The sequence below is a fragment of the Stegodyphus dumicola genome, chromosome 4, assembly GCF_044657685.1.
Source record: "Stegodyphus dumicola isolate Sdum_Otavi_A_Nest chromosome 4, ASM4465768v1".
NCBI lineage: Eukaryota > Metazoa > Arthropoda > Arachnida > Araneae > Eresidae > Stegodyphus > Stegodyphus dumicola.
Genome location: NC_140771.1, coordinates 122,543,234 through 122,571,126, shown reverse-complemented (window position 1 = coordinate 122,571,126; position 27,893 = coordinate 122,543,234). Strand labels below are relative to the sequence as shown.

The window sequence follows — 27,893 nt, the reverse complement described above, 5'->3', positions numbered from 1 at the left end:
TTGTGTGAGGAAAATGAGAGATCATGTGATATGTCATGTGACATTAATGGACGAATTACAGTTCTTTAATCGGAAAAGGAGGTAAAAAAATTTGGAAAAATTTCTGTAGTACTATATTATTTTGTATTAAGCTTCATTGTGTGTTGTGTGAAATAGTGTTGATTAATTTTCGGATTGCATGGCGCTATCTAAAGTGAATTCTAAATTTTTAATAAGTTTATCTGATAATTCAAAAGAATTGATTGAATGGTGTATGAGTGTAGGTTTAATTGCGGATAAGTATGAATGTCCAAAATGTGGAAATGAAATGAGATTGTGTGAAAGGAAGGATATTACCCATAAGTTTGAATGGCGGTGCAAGAAATCTGGTGAAAATGGACATTTTGTGAAACGGAGTGTAAGGAAGGGTACGTGGTTTGCTGAAAGTAGTTTGAGTATGGGTGAAATTTTATTAATTTCTTATTACTGGGTGAATAGACTGCCAGTTGACTACTGGATTTCGGATTTAGAAATTAGCAGTAGTACTGCAGCCGATTGGAACTCTTTCTGTAGGGAAGTGTGCGTGCCACGTAATGAAGATTCTGAAGAATATTAGGTAAGTTAGTATTTTTAATCATTTGAGGATATTACTTTTATGAATTGTTCTAAATGTAAGGAGTAAATAAATTAATATGGTATTATTGGAAAATTGTTATTAGCAATGATTTAGTTTAAAGTAATTAGGATTGTAATCTAATTTTTATTAATTTAATGTATGTGCTTATTTATATTTTAAGTAGTGTTTTTTAATTTAATTATATTTTAATTTAATGATCGTGATTTTGTGAGTTATATGTTTGTAGTATTTTGGAATACGTTTGAGTAGTATACGTTGAGTATTTTCATGCATTTTCGTGAAAATTTTTAATTTATGAGAAAAAAGCAGTGTACATGGATATAGTGAAGAGTGTGCGCAATGCCATTTTTGTGCAATTCTGGGATGTTTTTTAAGTAAAAATAAGTCGACGTGTACATGGTTTAGTGATATTTTAATTAAATGATAGTTATTTTGTGAATTTTATGTTTGTAGCAATTTGGTATACGTTTTAGTTGAAGTAAACGTGTATGGAAATAATTTAAATATTTGACACTAAGTATTTGTAACTATTTTTAATGTTTGCGGTATAAATTCTTTGGTGACGTTTATAATATAATAGATAATTTAGAGGTAAAAGTTTTTGGGATATTTTATTTATTTTATACGTGGAAATGTTCATCCTTGGAAAGTGTATATACTTTTTCGCGATCAGGTAATTTCATATATGTGCTTTTTTACCGAGTTTAAAGATTCACAAAATTTTCTTGAATTTTCGTGCAAATGTTTGTAAATTATGAGAAAATAGCAGTGTAGATGGATAAAGTTAAGAGTGTGTGCAATGCCATTTTTGTGCAATTCTGTGATGTTTTTTTAAGTAAAAATAAGTCGACGTGCAAATGGTTTATGTGTATGTGCTATTCTGAAAAACGCGCAAAGGAGTTTGCGATTGTGTACTTTTCCCAATTTTGCAGTTAATATTTGTCATGATTAAGCAGTTTTGTTGCATAAAATTTCTAGCATAAGTGTAATTCGGCTAGTAGATTGTTGGAAAAAGTGTTGAGTAAATAAAAAGAAAAGAAACATGTCTTTACTTCGTGATGACAAAATGGCGGCGAAAAAAAAAATAGAGGGTTGCAGTAGGAGAGTTGGTCACCAAAAAAATCGCCAAGTTACCATAATCTAAAGATCAACCCAAACTTTAATAGGAATCAAATCCTGTATCAAAATATAATTGAAATATAATTAGTTTAGGATGTACCCTTTGAAATATTCCTTGAAATTTCGCCCAATTGACTGACTTTTTCCCTTCAGCACAGAGAAGATATATATCTGTTTCATCAATTTTAATTTATGCTCCGTACTGTTGAATTTTAGGTGTTTTTGAGTGACTTTGTGAGAACTGTTTTATTTGTTTCCATTATAGGGTCTTCATCCCTTTATACGTTCGAGTCAAGTATCTCTTAGTTCAAATGCAGAAGCCGATTTTCGTTATACTAGCATCTTCACGACAGTTGGTATCTACAAAGGACGTATGTTTGCTATCAAAAGACTTCGTAAAAAGAGTATTGACATCACCCGAAAAATGAAAAAAGAATTAAAAACAGTAAGTGTGTTAAAGTACCATTCTAAATTAAACGGTTAATTGCAAGAAAAAACTCAGTTACATGGTTTTCTGAATTAAGGTATATGCTATGTTGCTCATAACATATAAAATAATATAGATTGTTCAATTTATTAAAACATAAGTATATTTCTTTATATCAAAAGTTATATCTTTTGCTACAAAAGTCTCCAAGAAAGTAAATTTTAATTCTTTATTATTCATTAAACCAAGTATTTTGCTTCTGACTGGAGAACATTATTAATATTCTTCTGTCACAAACACAATATTTGGGGCTCTTTTAGATATAATGTTTTGCAGATATAATATTTACACAATTATATAAAATCTTTAACAATTCTAATCAGCCATTTCAGAGAAATCATACACGCAAATAGAAAAGATAAATTTTTATGAAAACTTAATTAAGAATGAAATCATTTTGTAATTTGGTAAAAACAAAATTTTAATAAATATATAGATAGAAAAGGTATTATAATAACTTTATGTGTATCTATATATGTAAAAGAGTATACAGAAAGTTTCACGTATATAGTAGTTTAGATGATTTAATATGAGGAATTTGCTGAATTGCGTTCCTTAAACGGCAGGAACTGAAAGCTGTTCTTACCACAACGCTGGTTCTAGAGCGTATTCTACACGAGGGTTTATTTTAAAAATTCTTCTAATTATTGGAATATTAATATTATAAAAAAATATTTATTTAATTACATATGTTTTTGTTTTTGAAAGTAGTTAATCCCTTAAAGAGAAAACATAAAAATAAATTAATTAAATTTACCTTTGGAAATTTAAATATCTTATATTCTGTTGAATAATTCAGTGGTATTTATTTTATTGAAATTTCAATTCAACGATTTTAAGAAGCTTAAATACACAGTAATCAATCAGGACTTTATATTTTTAAATTCCTGATGATTGACGTTAATTTAAGAAAGGAAATATTTTATCTTGCGTTTTGTTTTTCAGTCGATGAAGAAAATCATACTTCCCTCCTGTTCATTGCAATATCTGCAGGATAGATAGCTGATTTTGCTGTGGTAATCTTATGTTGACTAATGTTGTCAACAAATATGAGATGTGTTAGCGCCCTAACAACAAGAAATAAATCATTAAAGATATTGCATGCATTTATGTGAAAATATTGGTAAACTTCCTAGCCCCAAACCACAAAATATTACACAAGAAACTGAATGCTTTTTTGCACATTGATATAACACTAAAAAGGCATGCAACAATTAGTAAGAAGTTTGTAAGCTTTTATTTTTTAAATATTTAGAATACATTGAAAAATCATTTACATGATGTTATTAAATCTTATGGGGGGTGACTCTATGTGATATGTAGAATAATGTTAATTTTTTTTGATAAACTTAAATGAGCAAAACATTGTGCAAAATGTAAGAAAGCGAAATCTGTTATTTAGAAAATATGTTATATATATATACTTAAGGAAATAAGATGTAGTTAAGCAAAGTGACCTCATATTAGAATTATTAAGCGCTGTCTTCTAACCAATACCTGGTAGGTTCATGTTTTAATGTTTGATGAGAGCGTGAATCAGCATTATCATTCACTCTGCAAGGAATTTGGAATATAATAGAAGAAATATGTAATGATGTGACGTGCAAGACATTTTGTAGCAAGAGTACGGGAAATGTCCAGTCGCTGCAGATGGATTCGAAAACAACCACGATTGTCTTCTGAGCGAAGATTCCTATCGAAGATTACGATCAACCTATACTCCAGAAATATTCTTAGAAACTGTACAGGTTTTATGCTTTCCAAATTCCTACAATTATTTTACTCAAACATACATATACTTCTTTGGTCCAATACTCTTTGGAGTAGAGTATTTGCTTGTTGTTAATCTCTTCCTCATCTCTAGGCGTTAAAATGTTAATCGCGTTGTTATATTTGTAGACTAGTATACTCACTCCATGAGAGGGGCATTGATATTTGACAGGGGCAACTTGAAGCTTATTGCAATCACAATTCTTTTACATTGATTCTCCTATGTATTTGCGTTAGCCATTCACGTCACAATTATTTTACTCACTGTGCTCAATCATTTCTTTTAACTTTTGTCAGCATTAATATAATTCTTCTATTTATACTATGTTCTTTAAACATAGGCATTTTACAGTCGTACTCACCTTCTTCTCATTTTTAATCTTAAGGTATGTCGCCATCACAGCAAAGTGGGGATTAGGAAATTTTAACGAATTACCTTAACAACAGTCATCGATCAACAAATTCACAGTTACGTGATACTTAGGCATAACGCTTCCATCTCTACGTCATCAATTAGGTTTACATTTACAATAAATATAGGGATTCCGCAAATAGGTAAAATTTTGAATCGAACGAAAATGCTAAAGAATTTCATATATGCACTGCCTTTGCAAGAACTGTAACTATCATAAGAACAGCAATATAAACCTAGCAAAATATTTGATTCCGAAGTTTCAGAAGAAACATATTAAAGATCCGGTAATCTGCCATAGCAGTGGCTAGCATCATCACGAGCCAAGTCAGAGCGGGAAAAATACACTTGCAGTGCTTATTTTAATGTGACAGGTTATAAACACCGTTTAGTTGTCGTTAATCTAAACTATGAACAATCAAAGTAGCTTTGGCTACTTTAACATGTGACATGTGCAGATTATGCATTTGATATATCTCAATGCATTGATATTGATATTTGATTTTTCAGCTTTTCAAATATGCGGAACAAATCTTCGATACAGTACCTCTTGAAACACTAAACACCTCGGCTACCTTGCTTACAGAAGCACCTACCATACGTGCTCCAACAATTTGCCCACGTTCGAAGTCTGTTAACTCTGACATAATGCAATGACAAACTCACATAACAGTACTCCGACAACAACTGAACTATTTAGCACATTTACGAAGTTGTATAGGTGGCGTCAGTAGTCAAAAACGCCAGCGCCACCTACATATTTCATTAAAATCAATCTTTCTTTTGAAACATGCATTTCGCAAGGTGTTTCCATATTTTTGTCCATCCACTGTATCTCAAATGTATACTATCTATTTTGATGAGTTTTTAATCTTTTAACAGCACATTGTTCCAGTTTTATTAATGATAGTATGCTCTCAAAATTTCATATTATCGATAACATCAGTCCTGCTATTTTTTAGCATTTTGTAATTCTAGGGCAACATCAACTCAATGACGTTAGTATCTTAATTCAGTGTGCTTTATTTAAATATGAATTATTTTATGATTAAAAATCTGATGTGAGCACCATACGACTTTTACGACCCGTTAAATTGTACGCATTTTTGTCTCACTTCATTTAAACTTATTTCCTCGAATTATTAATTAACAGATCTCTTAACAGATAACTTAATTAACAGATCTCTCAAGCCAAATTGAAAATGATATTAAAACTGCAACTTTTGGAATCAAATATACCTTTTAATTTTTGTGGTACGGGAGTCACACTTCTTGTATTTTTAGTTTTTCATAATTTTCATAATGCGTATAAAACTTTCCTAAACATCAGTATAAAACTGGGAGATCGCATTAAAAGTTAGATTTTGTATATTTGCCCAACATTTTTTATTACTATTATTTTATTTGAGATTGCCAAAACATGAATATTTTCCTTACTTGAAATACATAAGTTAGAAGTATATGACTACCACCAACGATTGCGAAAATAAAAGCCAGGTAAGGGAGCTAGTTATATATATATATATATATATAAATAATCAAAAACTTCAATTTGATAATTTAATGGAAGTATATCTAGGAAAGTTCTAAAATTGTATTAAAATAAACCTATTAAATATTAAAAACAAAAGCAAAATTTAAGACGATACCATACTATATTGAAAAAATTATTTTATTTAAAATAAACTTATAAATCATATGAAAATTATAAGATACATTTTAAATTATTCATTTTCAGACTCCAGACCGACTTCTCAAGTCAATAATAAATAAATATATGAAACATGAAAACCTGAATAATCCCAAAGAACTGGATCACGTTTTATTTCGTATTACCTTTTGAGCAATTAAAGGTTAAAATAAAAGGAAATTAAATTAGAAAATGGAAAAATTATATGCAATATTTAAATCCGATGCCCAAAAATGTCGCAATTACCCCGAGATGAAACAGAATCGCAAATATACATTATGCACGCAGTCACACACACACACGCACACATACATATATATATATATAACATTGAAATTTTGCTTATGGGACAGCTGTATCATCTAGTTATGCACCTCCCTTTTTTACTGTATATATATTAATTATGCGAGACACGTATACTGAAAAAAAAAAAAAAAAAAGAATTGCGACAGTTCTATATCTCTCGTTCTACTGGGCCGATTGACGAAATTCCTCGTAAGCCCGACTTAGGATATGTATTAGCTTTACATACAGCATTGTTCTAATGTAGGTATTTTGACACAAAATCAGATCGCAAGAGCAGTTTTTTAAAAAATTAGCTCTCAAAATTTTAGCTCCTCAATGTTAATTGAGTTTGGTATATATTTATTAATATCTTTTTTTTTATTAAACGTATTTTATTCTTCCTTTCACATTTCGAAATTCAGGTTCATTCCAAATAAAATTCACCCATTTTTTATGATTTATTTTTAAAATTTGTATTTCTAAATAATTTTTATAAATTTTTCAAAAAAATATAATCTATAAATTTTTACCATCATCATCTTAAAGTAGACGTATTTCTAAGCATACCTGCAAAAAATCACAGTTTTTTATTCAAAATTTCCGATGGTATACGTGAATTTATATATTGGCGCGTTTTGAAATTTGGCATCTTTTTTTTTGAGCGATAATTTCAGAAAATGTCCGTTTTATGTCAAAATATCTATGTTAGAACAATAATATATATAAATCTAATATATATCCTAAGTCGCGCTGTCGAGACATGAAAAACGCAATTTGAATTTTGCCAATTGGCCCAGTAGAACGAGAGATATATAACTGTCCCTCCCCTTTTTTTTTTTTTTTTTTTTTTTTCTAGTGTACATACACTAGAGTCGAGGTAAAAAACTTTTTTTTTCTTCTAGTGTACATACACTAGAGTCGAGGTAAAATTTTTTTTTTTTTTTTTTTTTTTTTTTCCTAGTGTACATACACTAGAGTCGAGGTAAAAAACTTTTTTTTTTTTAAGTTCGTATTGCCGGAGTCATTATATGGCTCCAAATAGACTAGAGCAAATTGTGTTTAAATGTCGGCGCAAAATATTAATATTCTATTCTGAGGCTCCACACATCAAGTGAATATCTGTATTGCCTTTTTTGCAGTTTTATGCTTCTTTTCATGAATTGCTTTGTCAAAAACGCCATTATTAGCACGAAAAATTGCTTCCTAAACCAAAATATCGAATTTAATGCCAAAATATGATACTAAATTGCAGAAATGGTTCTAATCGGACTATTTATTCTAGCTTGGGGTAAGCAATCAGGTAACTTCCAGATCTTTCAATACTTTTTATTGTTAATTAATTGGTTGTTCGGTGTGTTTTGACAATCCTGCTTTATCCGTCAGTTGTTTATGTTGGATTAAGATGATGTCAACTATAAATACATCTTTTTGTAATGTCTTTGGAACTCAGTACAACTTAAAGAGACAGTTTTACCAAGGTATGTTGATGTTATGAAGCATTTCCTTTGGGTCATCAATGGGTTATTGTGGAAAGGAAACAATAAAAACACACCAGACAAGGACATTACCGAAAATGTTTTTTCAGATCTTTCAAGAATTTGGAAGAAAATCTCCATATCTCAGGTAAGTCAACAAGAAATTATTCGACTTAAAAAAAAAATAAAATATAAAGTACAAAAATATAAAATGAATACCAAAATCTCGGAAGGGCGCTCATAAAATTTAAAAAGATTTCTCCTATCATACAAAAAGTACTTTTTTTGATATTTCTGCATGGAAATGTTTGAATTGCAAACAATGTAAATGCTCCTAAAATATTCTAAGCATAGAGCAAAATTTCTTACACACCAACAGCAGGAAAGAAATATTACTATCGATCGACTTTTCTGAAAGCCGAAAATTGCAACGTATAGGAGAAAGACATCAAAGAAGGGAGAATCAGGATAAAGCAAAGGCATATAAAAGCAATGCATGTTTGTCTATGACAATTGGAGACTTAGAAGCGAATACCGTCCTAGGGTCTGAATCAGAAGACATTTCTGAACATGATGACGACGATTATGGTAGTCAAGAAGCCACACGTCTAAAAGAAACTAATTCACAAATTTTTTCAACCTCCAAAAGACAGGCGAAATGACAATACATCTGCCAAATTTAGCTGTTGCTTGTCATTGAGCGGGAGTATCGGGTAGTTGTGGTGTTGTTGGTGTGACTGCCTAAATGTAACGATACTAAGAGTATCAAATACGAATTAATTCTGCATAAATAGTTAAACTAATATTTAGTGGTTAGTACATTGCATGATCTTTAATAATAAGAATAAAATGACTTACTCAATAAGGCATGCATGAGTCGGTAGCTGTCTTTTAAATATACATTTATTAAATCACAAAACAAACTTTTCTTGATTAGCCTAGATTATATAGGTTACAAAAAAAAAAACATTCATGAAGGATTTTCAGCATGTCTACTTGTTAGTCCTACGGGACTCTCACAGCGCTCATTTCTTACTGTATAGTGTAATTCCTAATCCTAAAGCATCGATGACACACTACTTATCAGCATCTTGCAAAAGGCTTAATTAATAGGCGTTGCACTTATTCGCGAGAGAAGAGAGAAAGTTTTTTATACAAATGCTTGAATTTGGCGCACATGGTCGTCACTTCGAAAAATCCAGTTATCAGTATTATACACGTTGAATCACAGCATAGGAACAATTTTACCTCGCAGCATAACCAGTAAAGTTTACCTGATTTCTTATAGTTCATTTATGCAGCTTTCTTCGTGCAAGAACATGTTTCTCTTCCATCTTATGCAAAGGAATATCAGCTCTATTCCATGATATTTTACAGAGAACGAAGGCCCACACACTCGTTAACACGACGTCAGGCAGAAGAAGAAAAAGACAAACTAGTCCTTCCAGTTTTTATTCCATGCGACGCACGTGGCAGCGCGCGATAACGATTCAAGTATCGATGATGATATACTGTTCACCGTGAGAATTCTGTGTTCTCACATTCCCTTCGGCCGAAGGAAAAAAAAAAAAGTCCGTTCACTGCACACATGACATCACTTTCCAAAACTGAACACATCTGAGCACTACCTCCACATTTCATATTCCTTGAAAATAACTTCACTCTATGCACTTCGGTTGCATTATTCACATATTTCACATTACTTGAGAAAACACAGCACTTTAAACATTTTGTGATACACAATTTTTACATTCCTAAATTAATATTATTCTTTTACGTACTATTTTACTGTTTACACTTACCTAAAATATCACTACAGATGTAATTCCGTAAAAGAAATTTTGTAATATATAATTTATAACTCGCATGTGATAAAATTCAATTTATCACCTACTAATGATATTGCATTATCAATTTGATGTTACTCCTCTTAACCATTGTTTACCTTTGTTTACCTTATCTTATTCTTTACATTTTAGAATCACAAACACTATTTCATTACTTAGCTACTTTTATCATTTGATCATATTCATTTCACATACCAATATGTCATGACATTGTTACAAGCGACATTTGTATTAGATCCACTACTAAATTGCATACCTTCAATTTGATTCAGCAGTAAGACAAGGAGATTTGAACGACACTATCTTTTTTTTTCTTTTTTTAATCTGCTACCTAGTAATCAATGAGACCCCGCATAATACAATTCAATTCTTCTGGTATATGGACCAGCCAACTCTACCAAAATCGTGCAATAAGCGCTTTATTACACTAAATTGACCCATACCACACATGATCATCATTTATTGTCTAGTTTGTACACATGCTACATTCTTATCATAACCACAACTTCTTTACACTTTTTTTTTATTTGCTGATCTACAATTTACAATTGTGTTACGCTCCTAATCCTCATTTTGTGTTGAATCTATTGTTGAAAAACAATTTGCTTACGTGAACTTTAGTGGTTTTATTATCTAATTGTATTATATAATTATCATTTCGTAACTTTTTAATGATCTCATATCGTCCCTTGTATATTGGATGTAACATCCTTCTATCGGTAAATTCCTGCATAAAACTTTATCCCCTGGTTTCAATTCTGGAATTGTTCTCCCTTTCAAATATGTTTTTGCACAATTAAAGTATTCATCCTCATTTTATTTTACTTGTTGCTTATCTCTACTCAATTGTTCCTTTAGTCTTTTAGAATACTCTTGGAAATCTGCTAATTTAAGAGGATCATTGCTATCTATGGGAGTATTTAATGTTCTACCAAAAAATAGTTCTGCTGGTGAAAATTAAGTTACAGAATGTTTAGCGTTATTATAATACAATTTAAACATCAGTATTTTTGTGGCCATTTAAATATTTTGTTTGATATTGCTGCAATTGATTCCTTCATCACCCTGTGTACTCTTTCAATCGACCCATTGGACTGTGGATAATAAATTGAATTTTTTCTGTGTTCTATTATAAGCGATTTTAAAAATTTATTAAATTCTGTGGAACGAAAATAGGAACCGTTGTCTGATAACAAAATTTTTGGAATGCCAAATCTGGCAAAATAATCATTTAAACATTTTATGATGGATGATGGATTTTATGATTTACAGGTTTTAATTTTATCATTACTACATCTGTATGACTATCAATAAAATATTGTTCTACACTTTCTTTGTGGTTATCCTGTATTTTTTATAATTGATTTTATGTATGGATCACTTTGCTGTTTAATAATTATGTTTTGAATAGACAAATTATCATTGGTCCTAAATATATTTACATTGTTTACCACTACATCCTCTGAAACTCTTGACAAGTAATCTGCTGGGTTTTTTAAACCAGGGATATGATCCATCGTATATTGAAATTCCTGTAGATACAACAACCAGCGTGCTACAATATCTGGTTGTTTGCCAAGATTAATATGGAAAGTCAGAGGTTTAGCATCCGTTAATACTATAAATTTTTTTCATACAGATGTTCGTGAAATTGTTTTACTGATCTGAAGATTGCATAAAGTTCTCTCCTAATTGAAGGATATCTAGCCTCAGCAGGTGTTAAAATCTTTGAGTAAAATTGTACTGAGAAAAACTTATCATCATTTTGTTTGCATTAATATGCCACAAATGGCTGATCTAGAAGCATCGGTTACTAAATACAAAGGTTTATCATTTTTTATGTTTTTTATTGGGTTTTTTTCTAAAATTAATTCTTGTATTTTATCTAACGCATTTTGGCATCTCTCGTTCCAGAGGAATGGTATATTCCTTCTTGTTAAATTTACTATTGGCTTGACAATTTCTGCATAATTAAAAATTAAGTGTCTAAAATAATTTACCATGCCTATGAATGTTTGAACGTCTTTCACATTTCTTGGCCTAGTAAATTTGGCTACTTTCTGAATATTCTCCTCTGAAGGAGCAAAACCATTCTTATTAACAGAAAAACCTAAATACGTAATATCTTGTTTACATAACTGCAATTTGGCTGGGTCTAACGTTAAATTAATTTTTTTTTTAACTTGTCAAACACATTTTGTATAATAATTACTAGTTCATTTATACTGTTGCGTGCGTACGGGTTCGTTATGAAATGAATGCACAAGTCCGATGAAAAATGAACAAGAATTTATTATTATCACAACAAAAATGCTTAAATTTTCTCAAATTATCATGCAGTATTACAATATCTCACAGTAGTTATCTTTTAACTACTCAAATGTCCAATAGAACGTAATTCAAAACAGCTAAAGAACGCTAATCCGTGAATTCGCTACAATCAACAAGAGCAGTTTTTCTAAACAACAACAAACTAAGCAACAACTACTACAAACTGAGATGTTTTCCTCCTTTTATAAGATTTTAAAATCACGCGCTAGAATTTTCCAGTACTTTCTCGAAATGAAAAAGAGATATTTATTTATTTAATGCACGCGCTCTTGTATTTTCAATTTTCCGGCTTAGCTTTCTTTTAATATTCGTCACGCGCTGCACTGCGCGAGAAATAAAACCATTTAATTTATAATTGAACTAACATTAACTTTTTAAATACCAAATTCGTAACAATACTGTTAGCTGCAACAATTATGTCATCTAGAAAATATTGTAAATTTTGACCATGCAATTCACCTAAACATTTTGATATCAGAGTATGGAAATAAGCAGATGAATTTTTGCACCAAAAGGTAACCGAGTTGGTTGAAAATTGCCAAGTTCCGTGCAAAAGGCTAATTTTTCTTTATCCTTCTGATCTAATTTTATTTGAAAAAATGCTGACTTAAGATCTAGCACACAATAATAACTTTTACCTGCTATATTATGCAAAATATCTGAAATCTTAGGGAGACATATTTGATATGATTCAGTTAAGCAATTTAGCAATCTATAATCTACTGACGTTCTAAATTTTAATTTACTAGGATCAGTATTAGGTGGTGATTTCTTTTTGACAAAAATTACTGGAAAACTGTAACTCGATGTCGATGGCTCTATAATACCCGCTTCTAACAATTTGGCTATATCCTCTTGGGCATATGTTTTAGCAATGTGAGGAACAGTGTATGGTCTAGTTTGAACTGGAAAGTTATGTAACAAATTAAATTGTGGCACGACAGCATCAGTCTCACCCAGAGCGGTGTAAGATTTTGAAAACGCAGCTGAATTTTTCAGCATTTCAATAATCTTATTTTTTTGTTCTGCTTCTAAATGACTTAAATCATCTGGGTTTCATTCCTCCTTTCTTAATTTTTAAATTTCTTTTAAGGTTATATGTTTAATCTGCACATTTTGTAGCTCTCAAGGTTTTTCAAATTGTTTTTCTTCTACTTTATATACCTTACCAATCTTTTCACCCTTTCGTAAAATAATTGTGGAATTGGAATTGTTTTCAATTATGGTGAATTATTGAATTATGGTATTGCCTGTCACTTATCTCATGAATTGAGTCCGTCATACCTATCTTGCCCTCTTTCTGCATATTAATTGGAATGCTTAACTTTACTATCTCTGCTGTATTTGGCGAAATTCTGGTATTTAATACTACTCTTACAATACCCGACTCGTCTGGTCTACTACGCTTGTTTACCTTTTTTGCATTAATGTTAGTACAATTTTTTCTTTTGTCTAGGAGATCAAAATATGTGTTATCAATGATTAACTGACTTTTATTTGCATCTATAAGTATCTTATTTTTTTGAATGAAATCATACCCTAAAATCATTTGATAATTTGTGTTCCAATTATGTTGTGTAACAAAAAATTGGTTGGCAAGCCATTTATTTCCTAAACGAAATTTTAAGTTTACAGCAGATAAATATGGGATAGTAGCATTATTTAGCGTATGTATTCTTGCAGATCTGCTTAAGTAATAAATCTTTGTATAATTTTTTATTACCTGCAAGGTGTATGGCTGTATCAAGCTTAAATTTGCACCTGTATCGAGCAATGCTTCTACAAAAAAGTCGCGAAATTTGATTTCTATTATTGGTAATTCTGTGATACTATTAGTCTGGCAAGAAGCTAACAATTTTTGTTCACTACTTTCTTTAATTTTGTTCCGGAACCTTTCATGTGTATTTGGCCTATTTGAGTTCCTTATTTTCTTAATTTTGTCTTGTTTCACCCAAATTCTTTTATGGGCACTTGAGTAATACTTTGTGTATCTGGGAGATCTGCAAGTACCCTTCACTAGTTTAAATTATTCCTACGAGTATTGTATCTTCTGTATTGTGGCCTATTTCTACTACTGTTCTGTAGTCTATTACCTCGAGTGAAAGCATACTGACTATTATATCTATTCCTTCTATTAATAAAGTTACCCCTATAGAAATTTGCCCTGTGGTTGTTTCTAGCCTGTCTATAATATTGAAAATTATTGTTTGAAGGAAAATAAGGACACTCTGTAGTCCAATGATTCTGTTGGCAAATGTGACAAGACTCTCTATTATTACGACCTTGTGTAACATTATTTTCTAGTCTAGTTACATTGTTTACATTACCATTAGGTAAAATTTCATTAAAGGTTTTTGACAAATCCTCAATGGCTCTATTATTTTGCATTTGTTGCACAATTAATGTATTTATTTCAGGTCAAAGATCATGTGTCTGTGAGCTATCACCAGAATCCTCCAATGCTTTTTCTATGATATTTGTCTGTTTAACAGCACTAGCAAAATCAACAGGTCCTAGTTTTTTAACCTCCAGTCTTAAATCTAGTCTGAGAGCTTCTATGAATTTTGAAAGCATTGCCTTTTGAGTGAGGTTATGTACCTCTTCACTTGAACTAGGATAGCACCCAAAATATTTTGTAGCATAAGCATTCACTTTATCAGCTAAGTCCTCGACTGACTGATTTGGGGGTCTGTCTAATTGAGGAAAAGTTATTTTGAATCGTGTCAAATGACTGAGAGTTTTCAAATTTGTTACTTAGTAATACTTTTAAATCATCAAATGACATATCTTTACATGATTCATTATCCATTACAAATTTTAATGCTTTACCCCTCAATTGAATTTTTAACGCCAAACTTTTTCTGTGCTCATTCCAGTTCTCTAAACTTGCCAGACATAACTGATCTAGAAAAAATGTTATATTTTCGTCATGCTCCTCTGAAAAAGTAGGCAGAGCAGTAGCCGGACTCATGTTCATTATATTATTTTTCTTAGCCATTCTAAATTAATTTACTATCCTTTAGTTCCACTATAAATTACTATTATCATTACTCCTAATACATAGTACATTCATAAATACACTATTGTAACTTTTATCGAAATTTTTCACCTGCATGGATACAATTTATTACATACTCATTTTCACACAATATGATATACATTCAGGAATACTTTCTTAAATACTGACCAATTTTGAACTGATATTACCATTTTCACATATCTATTTTTCATCATTAAATTATTTCACATTAGCAGTAAACATAGTCATATGGAATTCTATTTTTTCATACATATGCAATTTTCAACATAATCTTTCTTAATGATTCATATCAGATAATCAGAAAATTTTAAATTTTATCCAATCGTCAATAATATTCACTTATTTGATATCAGACATAATCACAAAATTCAAGACATTTAAGCAATCATCAATAATATTCGTACTGGAATCACATGTGTAGCTATATTAGTAGGCATATGCATAAAATGGTTCTCTACCTGAAATCAAACAAGACCTCTTTAACAGGACCAAAAGTTAAAACTCAAATTCTTTTTTTTTTTTTTTTTTTTGTTTTTTGTCACGCCACCATTAATGTGGTGTTGTTGGTGTGACTGCCTAAATGTAACGATACTAAGAGTATCAAATACAAATTAATTCCGCGTAAATAGTTAAACTAATATTTAGTGGTTAGTACATTGCATGATCTTTAATAATAAGAATAAAATGACTTACTCAATAAGGCATGCATGAGTCGGTAGCTGTCTTTTAAATATACATTTATTAAATCACAAAACAAACTTTTCTTGATTAGCCTAGATTATATAGGTTACAAAAAAAACAACATTCATGAAGGATTTTCAGCATGTCTACTTGTTAGTCCTACGGGACTCTCACAGCGCTCATTTCTTACTGTATAGTGTAATTCCTAATCCTAAAGCATCGATGACACACTACTTATCAGCATCTTGCAAAAGGCTTAATTAATAGGCGGTGCACGTATTCGCGAGAGAAGAGAGAAAGTTTTTTATACAAATGCTTGAATTTGGCGCACATGGTCGTCACTTCGAAAAATCCAGTTATCAGTATTATACACGTTGAATCACAGCATAGGAACAATTTTACCTCGCAGCATAACCAGTAAAGTTTACCTTATTTCTTATAGTTCATTTATGCAGCTTTCTTCGTACAAGAACATGTTTCTCTTCCATCTTATGCAAAGGAATATCAGCTCTATTCCATGATATTTTACAGAGAACGAAGGCCCACATACTCGTTAACACGCCGTCAGGCAGAAGAACAGAAAGACAAACTAGTCCTTGCAGTTTTTATCACATGCGTCGCTCGTGGCAACGCGCGATAACGATTCAAGTATCGATGATGATATACTGTTCACCGTGAGAATTCTGTGTTCTCACAGTAGGTCAGCTGTTGTCATTGCATCCTCTGTACTCCAGGATCTGGGAATTGTTTCTAAAGCTACGCCAGCTAAAGTTATTTAAAGAGTTAAGTTGCAGACAGAACGTCATAAGGTACAGTCCTAGCTTCAGTCAATGGCTAGACCCAGTTATACCAATAATACAGTCTTTTTATGTCATCTACTTTGATGGCAAGAAGGACCAAACTATAATGTTTGAAAAGAGGGTAAATTATACTGGACTACAGCTGAGCAAGAGCATTTTGTTCTCTTGTGAGAACCTCGCTCTCCTTATACAGGATATATAATTACGGATTCTGGTTCCAGTGCAGATATTACAGAAAGCATCATCAACATTGTTACACAGAAAGAGAGCAAACTTCTCGATTTTGTTGCTGTTAGGTGTGATGGAGCGTCAGCACTGGAGGGAAAAAGGGCTTAATCAGACGTCTTGAAATCATTGTTGGTCATAAACTGCATTGATTTGTATGCTTGTTGCACACCAATGAAGTGCCTGTTCGTCATCTTTTCCAGAAGATTGATGTAAATACACCTGGGTCACAAAAGTTTTCTGGAATAATAGAATAATAGGTAAATCCCTGAAAGCATGTTAAACTCTTCCTGTGACATATTATGTTCCTATTCCAGTTGATCTATCCAAAATTGACAAGAAAGACATCAGTGCTGATAAAAAAATTCCTCCTTTATATTTCTAAGGGAGTATCCTCAGGGAAGTGCTCTTCAGACCTAGCAAACAGGAGTCCTGGGAAGATGGCCCACTCAAGATGGCTCAATAGAATTCTTTGCTTTTTTGTATCAAGCGCCGAACCAACAGACGGCTTGCAGCTACTAGCCGAATATGTAATAAAAGTTAATGTGCCATCCTGGTTTGAAATAAGGAAAATCCCAAAAGCAACACACGGAGCACGTCATTTTCACGGAATATTCAGGAAACGTTAATTCTTGCAAGAAAATTTTAAGGCAATCTTTCACGAAGTTATTCAGAGAAACTGTTATTTTGCTTCATCTAAAAATATCCTGTTGCCGATGCTGGAAGACGAACGAGCACATATTTGTGAACATGGCCCGAGAAGAATACTGAAAGCAAGAAAAAACTGACTGGAAAGGTAAAATACGACAGTGTATTTCCTAAATTGAATTTCAAAGCTTGAGAGTATTTTGAGAAGATTCACTGAAACAATCCCTTGAAACCACCGGCACCCTTGAACCTCAGCGACGTAAACCTAAGATTGATTAGAAGCGGTTCTTAGTTAAAAGCTCCGTTGCCATTCTCATGTAGTACAGAGAATGTGAGACTGGTGACAGAAGCGTCATTAGGAAAATATGCAGAAGCCAGCGGTGGATTTATACGCAGTAGAATCATCAAGTGCCCGAACGAAATTACGAAGTTGTACACCGAGATGAATTTCTTCGGTTCTCTTGTGGAACTTGAAGATGACGAGTGATTAAGATGAAATTTTTTAATGGCATTGTTTTACCACAAATGTTGTAAAAATTATTTTGATGGTTTCATTAACATCAACCGTGATTTTTTATTTACCTCATGTGTATCGTGGAGATAACAAGCGATTGAACTGCAGTTTACTGTTTTTTTTTTTTTTTTTTTTTTTTTTTTTTTTTTTTTTTTTTCATAGAGCAGAAACATTTGTTGGGTCAGGAAATAATAAAAGTTTTAAAAAAGTATTTTTTGCCTTTTTCACTCCATTCTAACGTACAAATGTCACGAAAAAGTCCATTTGGAGTCCTTTATTAAAAATGAGTCCTTTATTCAAATCGTACGCATAGATATCATGCAAAGAAATAGACAAAATAGATCCGGACACTGTTAAAACAGTTATTTCTTTTGAAGTCTCATAACCATAATTTTTTCCATATTTCATTTACTTCGTACAAAGAAGTGAAATTGTATTTTCAATTGTATTTTTGATGAGTACAAACAAGAAGAATGGTATGAAATAAGTTCTATGATGAATATATAGTAATTATTGCCTTGTATCTAATAAAAATCGTTGATTAAATGTTGACTTTGGTTAAAGCAGATTAGGCATAAAAATACTCCTTTGATTTTGAGGTTCTATGCTGAGGTAAGGAAAGTGCTGGGTATTTTATTACATAAATATCAAAACTGCTAAACAAACCTCGTTATGTTTTTCTTTTATCAACATAAAAGTTTTTATATTAGCAAACTTTATTTGTAAAATATCTGGTATCGTACAATCGGAATAGATTTATCCATTGCCTGTTGTATCCCAAATTATATTATGATAAATGAACCAATTGTATGCCTAGAGTTATGCAAAATATCATCCATCTACTCTATCAGAGGAAAATCCCTTCTATTTCAAATTTAATTTTACATTTAAAAATTTTTGTTTAAAAACTAAATTTCTGAATCAATTAATTTTTTTACTCCAAGACTGTTATTATAGTTAGCTCATGCGAACATGGAACCGTGCAATATGAGATACGTACGTATTTAATTTTATTCTATACAGAAACCAAAAGGCAAAATTTCCAATGCCAGAACTGGGTTTAATGAGACAGCAATCGTATTTTACTAAATACTTATAAGTTTGTAGCCCATAATCAGTAATTAAATGTTCTCCCTCCCCTTCATATGTCATAGAAACAAAATATCCACACGCACTCACCCAGTTACGTATTTATATTGTGTTCTTTTTCATATAAGCCTGTTTTATCTTGCGAAAGCTGTACAAAAGTAAATTAAACTTTTGTTTCTTCTGGTTTGTTTTCGCAAAACCTTTAGCCGATAATTAAAAGCATTAGAAAAAATGGCTTTAAGGAATAAGAAGGAAATGTTTGAAAGTATTACTGATTCGAACGGAAATCATTAGAGAGCATGTTAGATTTCTGAAGGACTAATTTGTTGGAATATATCGATTTAATGGAAGTTTTTCCATGTTGTTTTCAAAGGGGCCGGAAGCAAAACATTTTGTTTCATTATTGTGTTGCTGAATCAGAACACAAGAAAATACTGAAGACGATCCTGATTTATTTACATATTTTCTTTTTTGTAGTTCTTAAGCTATGCATAGCAGTTTGAATACTCCGCTCAGAACGTTTTTATGCACTAAATAACACAAAAACACACACGGTTTATCTTGATGCAGGAATTACTGAACTAGTTTTTATTTTATAATGAGGTAAATAAAAAAAGCCGTAAGACATTCTTAGAAAGTTTAGCTTTGTTTAAATGATATATTTCTGTTTAGCATAAAATTTCCGCAAATAATGAAAGCATTCAAGTAAAAAAAAGATTAAAAGTCGCAAACGTAAAACACCAACATTAATGTAACTAATTTCAAAGAGCTTTATCCTCTTTTTATCTTTCTTAATCTTGATTTATATCCTTGTTGAGTACTGCGCTCGCAAGTGACTTGGATTTGGGATCATTCTGCTGTCGCAGGCATCTAGATAATTTTATTTTAATTTGTCTTGATGCATGCATATTCAGTACCTTTGAGTACCTAGAGTCATTACGTTATTTCGAAGCAGGAGACATGAAAAATGTGCAATGCCTTCGCTGGGACTCGAACCTCGGACCTCTCGAATACGCGTCGAGTGAATGCTAACAAGCACGAACGCATTCTAAGAAGGCGAGAGAAATACCTTATTTATTCCCCCTTTTAAAGAGCGACTGGGGATTAGAGGTCACAATCGCCAAATCCTGGTGGTGGAGAATCATTATCCACCACCTTTTTTTAAATCGGGCACCACTGTAGATACATTAGGTTATTTAGAATCAGGAGACATGCAAAATGTGTGCAATGTCTTCGCCAGGTCTCGAATCTCTCGAATACGGGCCGAGCATGCTGACTACTACACCACGAAGGCATGCTAAGAAGGCTGTTAAAATACCTTATACCTTAAGGCGATAGTGTGTATAGAAAATAAATATTGTATACACCACTTATCTGTGAAATAATAAACTGTGTTATCGAACTAGTGATATAGTGCACGTAGCACCAAACAATGATTCTGGAACTACTGCATTTCTTGTACACCTAGAATTACCGGGGTGGGTTATAGCTGACCCATGGACTTCAGTGATGTTATTTTTAATTTGTATGGGAGATACATACAGAAAATAAAGTGTTTCATGATTTTAATTAATGATTTATACAATTTAGCTTCTAGAACGTTACATAATATGAGATTTAGTTACTAGTACCATCACAGAAAATTAAAATTTTTAATTTCAGAATTGAAATTGATACTTTGAGATTTTGGCAGCTCATATAAAATGAAATAAAATATTTTTTTTAAAAATAATTTGCATTTGAATTTCATAATGTTCCTATAGATTAATAAGTAATTACATCACAGTAAAAATTAAATATGCATGACACTTACATTATACGAATCTCTCTGGACACAGAATTATAGTCTTTGTTTCTATTTTTGCTGTACATAAACCACACACAAATTTAGAACATTTATCATAAACAGTATTAGTTTTATTTCCTTTGGATTGTTTTATCTGGCAACGTTTTCGTTTGTTGGAGACTTCTGAGATAATCCGTGGACGGATAACTTCTGACTCATTTGCAATATATTTCTCTCTTAGCTCCTCCGCTAATTTTAGAATATAGTCTCTTCTGCTCAGATTAGAAACTGTTGTCCCTTCAAAACTAACCTTGCATTGATCACCGTTAGATCTAAAATATTGGGGAAAAAAACAAGCATTCGCCAACGCTTTAATGCAGATTTCACGGAATATTTCCTTGCCATCTGATCTACAACGTGGACTCCAAATTTTGTGGAATTGTAGAAATTTATTATTTCAGGAGGTTTCTTCTCATTTTGAGTAATTTCTAATTAAGAATGCAGTGTACTAAGAAGTACATTTTTGTGCTTTTACATTGGTAGGAAGCAAGAAGGGTGGTATTGTGTGTCATGAAGGTCGTTGAATATAATAACTTTTTTCGTTTTCTTCAAGAAATTTGGAACTTCTATTTTCTCCCTATTGATTGTTCCGACATGGTTCAAACTGCTTTCTCTTAGGCTTTCTATAAGTTTTACAGATCTAAGAAAAATTATCACTTACCCTATTTCGTCTTGTCTTGAGGTAAGGCTTTGCTAACCGAAAAGTAGCATTTTCGCCAACACTTAGATAATTTAATTCGGAATCATCTTTTCCTAAATATGAAAATGCGTCGATTATTTACTTTCAAATCATATCTCCAGCCAAGCAAAATTTGATGAAAAATTTATCTGGTTTATGTGGCATATATTACAAAAGTCTACAGCGTGTCTTTGACGGAAAAAGCTGCTCATTTATAGTAATGTTTTCTCCTGTTTTGTAACATTTAAAAGAGTTTTCTATGAAAATATTCTAAACATCTGATATTAATGCAAATTTGTCATCTTTCATTCTATCTGATCTTGAAATTTTTAAGTCAAAACGCGTATATCGCATGATTTCTACAAATCTGTTCTGGCTCATTTTTGAAGGGGAAAATTTGTGACCCCAGCTCTTTGACCAAGGCTTAGTGACGGGGACCCCTTTTTCATCTAAATCTCCTCGAACATATAATATTGCAATAAAGGAATTCAGTTCATCAACAAAAGTGCTCCAAGTTTCATTATCAATTTTGATCTTGCTGCCACTTCCGTACATTTCTTTATGATATTCAAAATTTCATCCTTTATGAAAAGTCTTCAGAAAGTTATCGGACCGTTATCAGCAATATTCCTTTTGGAGTATGGTGTAGGTCCTGGATTTTTCAGACTTTTTTGAATAGGTTGTCGACCAAAAGAAATGTAATACTGCTGACGTATTTTCTATATAGTTTCATTTTCCCTTTCTTCCAAATCACTTTGAAGGGGTGATTGCTCTGCTTTAGTTTTTATTTTTTTTTCTTAATACTTTAACAATTTTCTGTTGTTTTATAAACTCCTGAACTGCATTTACTTGGAATATTTTCATTCAGCTCGCTATCACTTGAACTGGATACGGAAGATGGGATTATAATTCCAATAGTTCCTTTGTCATTTATAACAAAATTTTCATAATCATCAGATGCTTTCTCGACGCAAGAATCATTATCTGAAAGTTCATTTAGCAATTTCAAATTTCTTCTTTCGGAAGACCTCTCCTGTTGGGTGTCATACCTAAACGTGTGCAAAACTGGAATACCACTAATTTTTCTTTCCTTCCGCGCAGTTTACAACAGGGAAAAATTATTTTTACTTAGTTTCTAGCATATAAGAGAGATAAGAATATTCTACAATATTCGAAAACAAAGCTACAATAGCTTCCAATCACAAACGTTCACACATCTGCCTAGCACGTGCACGCTATTGTGTGGACCCGCCCCCTTCCCACTTTCATTCTATTTTAAAAAGCATGCGCAGTACCTTTTCTTATACTATTCTTTTGTAACTGAAAAATGTACAGTTGAAATCTTTGTTGAAATAAAAGAAAAATATTATCTTGGTCGGGTCAGCTGTGACCAGCTATAGTAAGTAGTTCTTGGTATACAGATATGTAATTAAAAAAATAATCGTTGGAACTCAACTAAATTCGTATTAAGTCATTATACTGAATGTTTAAGAAAAGTCCAGAAATTTGAAAACTTAATTTTGAAATCAAACTGTAGAGTCAGCAAAAAAACATATCTTGGGCACATATGACCCGCCTTAGCAATTCTAGTGTTAAACGGAGCATAGTGGTGAAATAAGATTTTTAACGCTCATAATTATAATAAATAATACATCGAGTTTGAAAACAAAATCAAATCTCATGTCTTAATCCGCTAATTTAAATTTTCCTATGTTATGAAACTTTTGGTTTTAAAAGAATTAATGTATTACAGAAAACAGAACTTTATGCACACTGATTACTTCAAGCTAATCTTGAAAATAAGCATTATTTGCGAAGCAAAAACTTAAATTTATTCTGGAAATCATCGACTTTTGTACGGTAAATACACAAGTAAATGTTGTGTGAAACAAAACTGATCGTCTAATACAATGCCATTTTTACTCTGACACGAGCTTGAAACTTCAGAAGAAAACATAAAGTACTGAAGTGCGTAAGTACTAAATACTTTATTTATTTTCCTTCCTTTATTGAGTTCATTTTTAGTCTCGTGGTAAATTCTGTGTCAGTTCTCATTCGGCCGTGTTGTGTTATTTAAGTGCATTAATTTTGTTTTTATTATCATTATTTTTTTTTTACTTTTAGCAACCGCATTCCTGAAACATACTTATTGAAAATAATGCAAAAAATATCTTAACACAAAAAATTTGTAAGAGACAGTTTTTATTTATTTTAACTTACCGTATACTATTACAATTTTTTTTGCAGCTGGTAGTATAATTATCTTAAAATATCGGAAAAATAAAATATTTTTCGCATCAGGAATGTTGAATTAACGATGACTTAAAGCAATTTAATTTTTTAAGGGGGGGATATTTCTTATCCCATATACCATTCAGGATATTTAATTTTCCTCTGTTTTTCAGCATTGTTACACAAGACAAAAAGTAACAAAATATTTTTGTTAATATTTTGGCAGCATTTTCAGGATGAAAAAAGGCAAGAAGGGGCAAGTGTATTCACATAAACTTCTAAAGCAATGCAAGTGCAAAATTACTAGAGAACGGAAAGTAGGAAAAGGAATGGGAATCAATGTAAAGTTACAACATGTCATAAGCATGTAGGCCTATTATTTAAATTATAGTTTTTATAATTTCAGTCTTTATTAAACTTCTCCTTTTGGTTTTCCTCACCAGAATGGAAATGAGATATCTATTATTTAAATTGAGGTGTTCGGAGTTTTAGAACAGAGCCTGTGTTCTGGCTTCGCGTGCACGTTACCTGTTAGTTTCCTACTAGCTCTGATAGTTGTAATTGTTTAGTTTTGCGATAAATCGCTGCCGATATATTGGTTTTGACACTCCGGTCGAATTATTGAACACGAGTAATATTAAATTGCGTAGTGTTTTACTACTGTTCAACTTTTAACTTGAATTTGACTTTTTCTTTAGTTGCATCACCACGAGCTGTTGCTGATATTACTAACGCAAGGGTGCATTCATGTTCAAATTCTGTGAGATGAATGAAGTAGGTTATTTAAAACCTCCATACGACTTTGTAGTTGCTTCAGACATAGTGAGAGTTAGCCTCGTTTCTTTTAGGGTTTTTAGACTAATTAATATTACCAGAGTAAGTAAAACCCCACAAGAGATAAAAACGTTTCAAAACTATTTCTCGCGAGTAATTATTTGCCGCAGCTGCTAGATAAAATTCTCCAACGATGATCTTAAAAGAAAAATCTACCGTCTTTATATTGATTAAAAAGCTACAAGAACGGCACGAGCGGGTTTTCTGCGATGAATATTTATATTTAAAATTAAAAATTAAGGATTTCGAAAACATCTGTAAAGACTAAGCGATAGATTCGAGATTTGATTTCAGGAATACCAGTTAGCACAGTGAAAACTATTGTATCGCTGTGCTAACTATATACTGTGCTATATACCGAAATACTGTCCAGAAACTCGGCCAAAAGAAAGTGCAATGATTTAAATCGCACCTAGAGCTTTAAGTCTCTGGTTTTAGCTTATTTCTGAGAGGGGCGAGCTCTCCGCCGCAATTTAAGCTAGAAAATCTTCTTCTTCGACAAATCCGCTTTGCAGATTTAAATGACAATGCAAACAAATTTTAGGTGTTTTTTCACTGTTGAAGAATAATAGCAGTAAACAGCACATAATTGGAGCAAAATAGAGCTCTGGGTGAGATTTTAGGTTTTACCATCCCATACTTTTTTTTAATTATTTGTTAATGGGTATTATTATATTTGATTAAAGAATTTCACCATTCTTTGTAACCATCCTTTTGGAGTTCATTGAAATAAAAAATAAGTACCTATAAAAATGAAAATAACTGAACTTGAAAAAAATATCCGGAGCACAGGAATTTTTGACAAGAAAACATTTTAAAAAAGTGCCTAAGTGATATTAAATTTTGTAAAGTTGCATTAAAATAAATCCTGTAAAAGGTATCATAAACTGTGTTTTCATTTATACCTTTTTGCAAACTCTCAATCAACAGTGAAATCACACGATTTCAGTAAACTTTTTTGTTGAAATAAGCAAATCAAACTAAAAAAACTGAAAGTAGGTTTAAAAACTGAAGATCAGTCAAAATTTATTTGTAATATTTGGCAAAATTTTATTACGGTCAAGGTATTAGTATAATTTTGGCAATGTTGCATAAAGTACTTGCGTATAAAGATTTCACAAAATTAAGGAAATTCAGGGGAGAAAAAAAGCTTAAAAAGCATCAAATGCTAGATAAACAAAAGTAACAAAGTGAACCACCCCTTTCCTGACGCGTTCACATGTCAAGTACCTTCTTCGTGACAACGAAGATGAAAACTGACTTTTAAAGGACATTTTATCTGTTTACTTTGAAAAGATAGATCATTTGGGGAAGGTAGAAAAGTCATTTTGAATAAGCATTCTTTTGTATCTTCTGGATTTTATTTCTGCATCCCACATTATCAAGCGCATATATTTCAAATTATTTCTAGATGAGATTTATATCAAAGCTGTATTTTTATCTACTTTATTTATTAATACCGCTATAATTTTGTTTGATGTACAACAGCAATCAAATTTATAAGCTATATAATGCAATTGTATTTAATCTCCAAAAATAGCTGCGGATCAAAAGAAAACGTAAAGCTTCCTTCTAGTTTTCTGGAAATCTTAGTTAATAAATCTGATGTGGCCAGGACATGACTTCCAGCCATTTTCACGTCTTAAATTTCTAAGTGTCAAAGTAGTAGTAAAGTATGACTTCCGGTTGATGGTTTGTAAATAAATTTAATTTGTTTTTCCAATAAATAGAAAGCTATCGTATACGAAATTTCGGATTATATTTTATTAAATATAATTTCCATGTATACAAACTGGGTTTTCTAAATTTATACCAAAATAATAAAATGTTTTCACCTTTATTAAAAATTGTATTTTACAGGGCGATTGAATATCATATAATTTAATTGGTTTTTAATTAAAGAAATCTGAGTATTTATAATATATTTAAAATATACTTTAAAATAAATACCATAATTAAATTTTTCTGTGTTATTTTTATAGTATCAAGAAATCTAAATTCATTTTGATCTACATATATATCCTCACGATATTTAGGTATCAGTAAACAACACTTATTTAACTGTAACAATATTTTAAGTCTTATATATGCAACAATATGTTATACTGATTGCTGGAAACCTGGCTGGACTTCAAGTAAAGTACCACTTGCGAATGTCCATTAAAAATGTTATGGGCATCAAGTACCACTTCCAGGTTGTCTAGTTTTGCGTGTGTGTGTGATTATGGCAAAGCCTCGAGGGTTATCTGCCTAAGGGGAGGGATGCCTTCGTGGAGGACTTTCTAAGCAAAACTGGCTCGTACACACGTTGCACATGGGATAAAACCACGAAAACGCCCATGCAGCCAGCCCGTTCGAGGGATTCGAACCTCGGACCGAACTAGTGTTCAGCGACTTTACCGCTCGGCTGCTGGTACGCCTGGTTGTCTAGTTTTACCCAATAACTAATCTGCTGTTTATATAAAAGCAGAAAACTGAATAATGAAAATAGACATCGTTTTATCATGGGCGAAAAAAACCGTCAAACACATACACCCAGACGAACACAGACGGAATAACATCATTGTAAAAATAGTAAAAATATTTTTGGGGACCCTCCATTCGTGCTCATTCACTGAAAACTCGGACCACCAGCAGCCTAGCGGTAAAATCGCTGAACACTGGTAGTTCGGTCCGAGGTTCGAATCCCGCGAACGGGCTGGCTGCATGGGCGTTTTCGTGGTTTTTCCCATGTGTACCGTGCATACGAGCCAGTTTTCCTTAGAAAGTCCTCCACGAAGGCATCCCTCCCCTTAGGCAGATAGCCCTAGTGTGCTTAGCCATATTTTCGTAACACCACTACCACCACCACTGAAAACTCAGTATCGGATCAAAAATTTGGATCGAAAATATTACCTCCCATGCATATGTATAAAATTTGGCGAGGGATAAAAAGCAAATACTTCATATACTCTTCTGTTCGAAAGGTTCGCAGAAGAAGCTTGTGCATTGTTTTAAATGTGAAAAATTCATTGTTTAGTCACCTGCAAATAAACGTATGATAACACACATACACGATCCAGCGGCATTGGTATAGCCAAAGCGTTTTCTGCCTGCACTCCAAAAAGAGTGTAAAATGTAAAACAAAACGAAGGAAAGCAATAAAAGTGCTGTTTTATTTGCTTTACGAGCAAAATCGTGAAACTGAAAAATGCAAAATTGTCGAATTATTCGAAGGGCGAAATATCTTCCGAAAGGCTTACAGTTCCATTTCCATAAATAAATAAAATAAAA

General features: G+C 31.9%; 1 protein-coding gene across 1 annotated transcript in view; it reads left to right on the top strand.

The window, feature by feature from the left end:
* The window catches only part of LOC118199247 (guanylate cyclase 32E-like), an 876,682-nt gene that overhangs the window by 620,335 nt on the left and 228,454 nt on the right, over positions 1-27,893 (top strand). Inside the window, exon 10 of the mRNA XM_085815399.1 lies at positions 2,001-2,180. Coding sequence (XP_085671525.1) covers positions 2,001-2,180 — 180 coding nt within the window. The remainder of the gene's footprint in view (positions 1-2,000; positions 2,181-27,893) is intronic.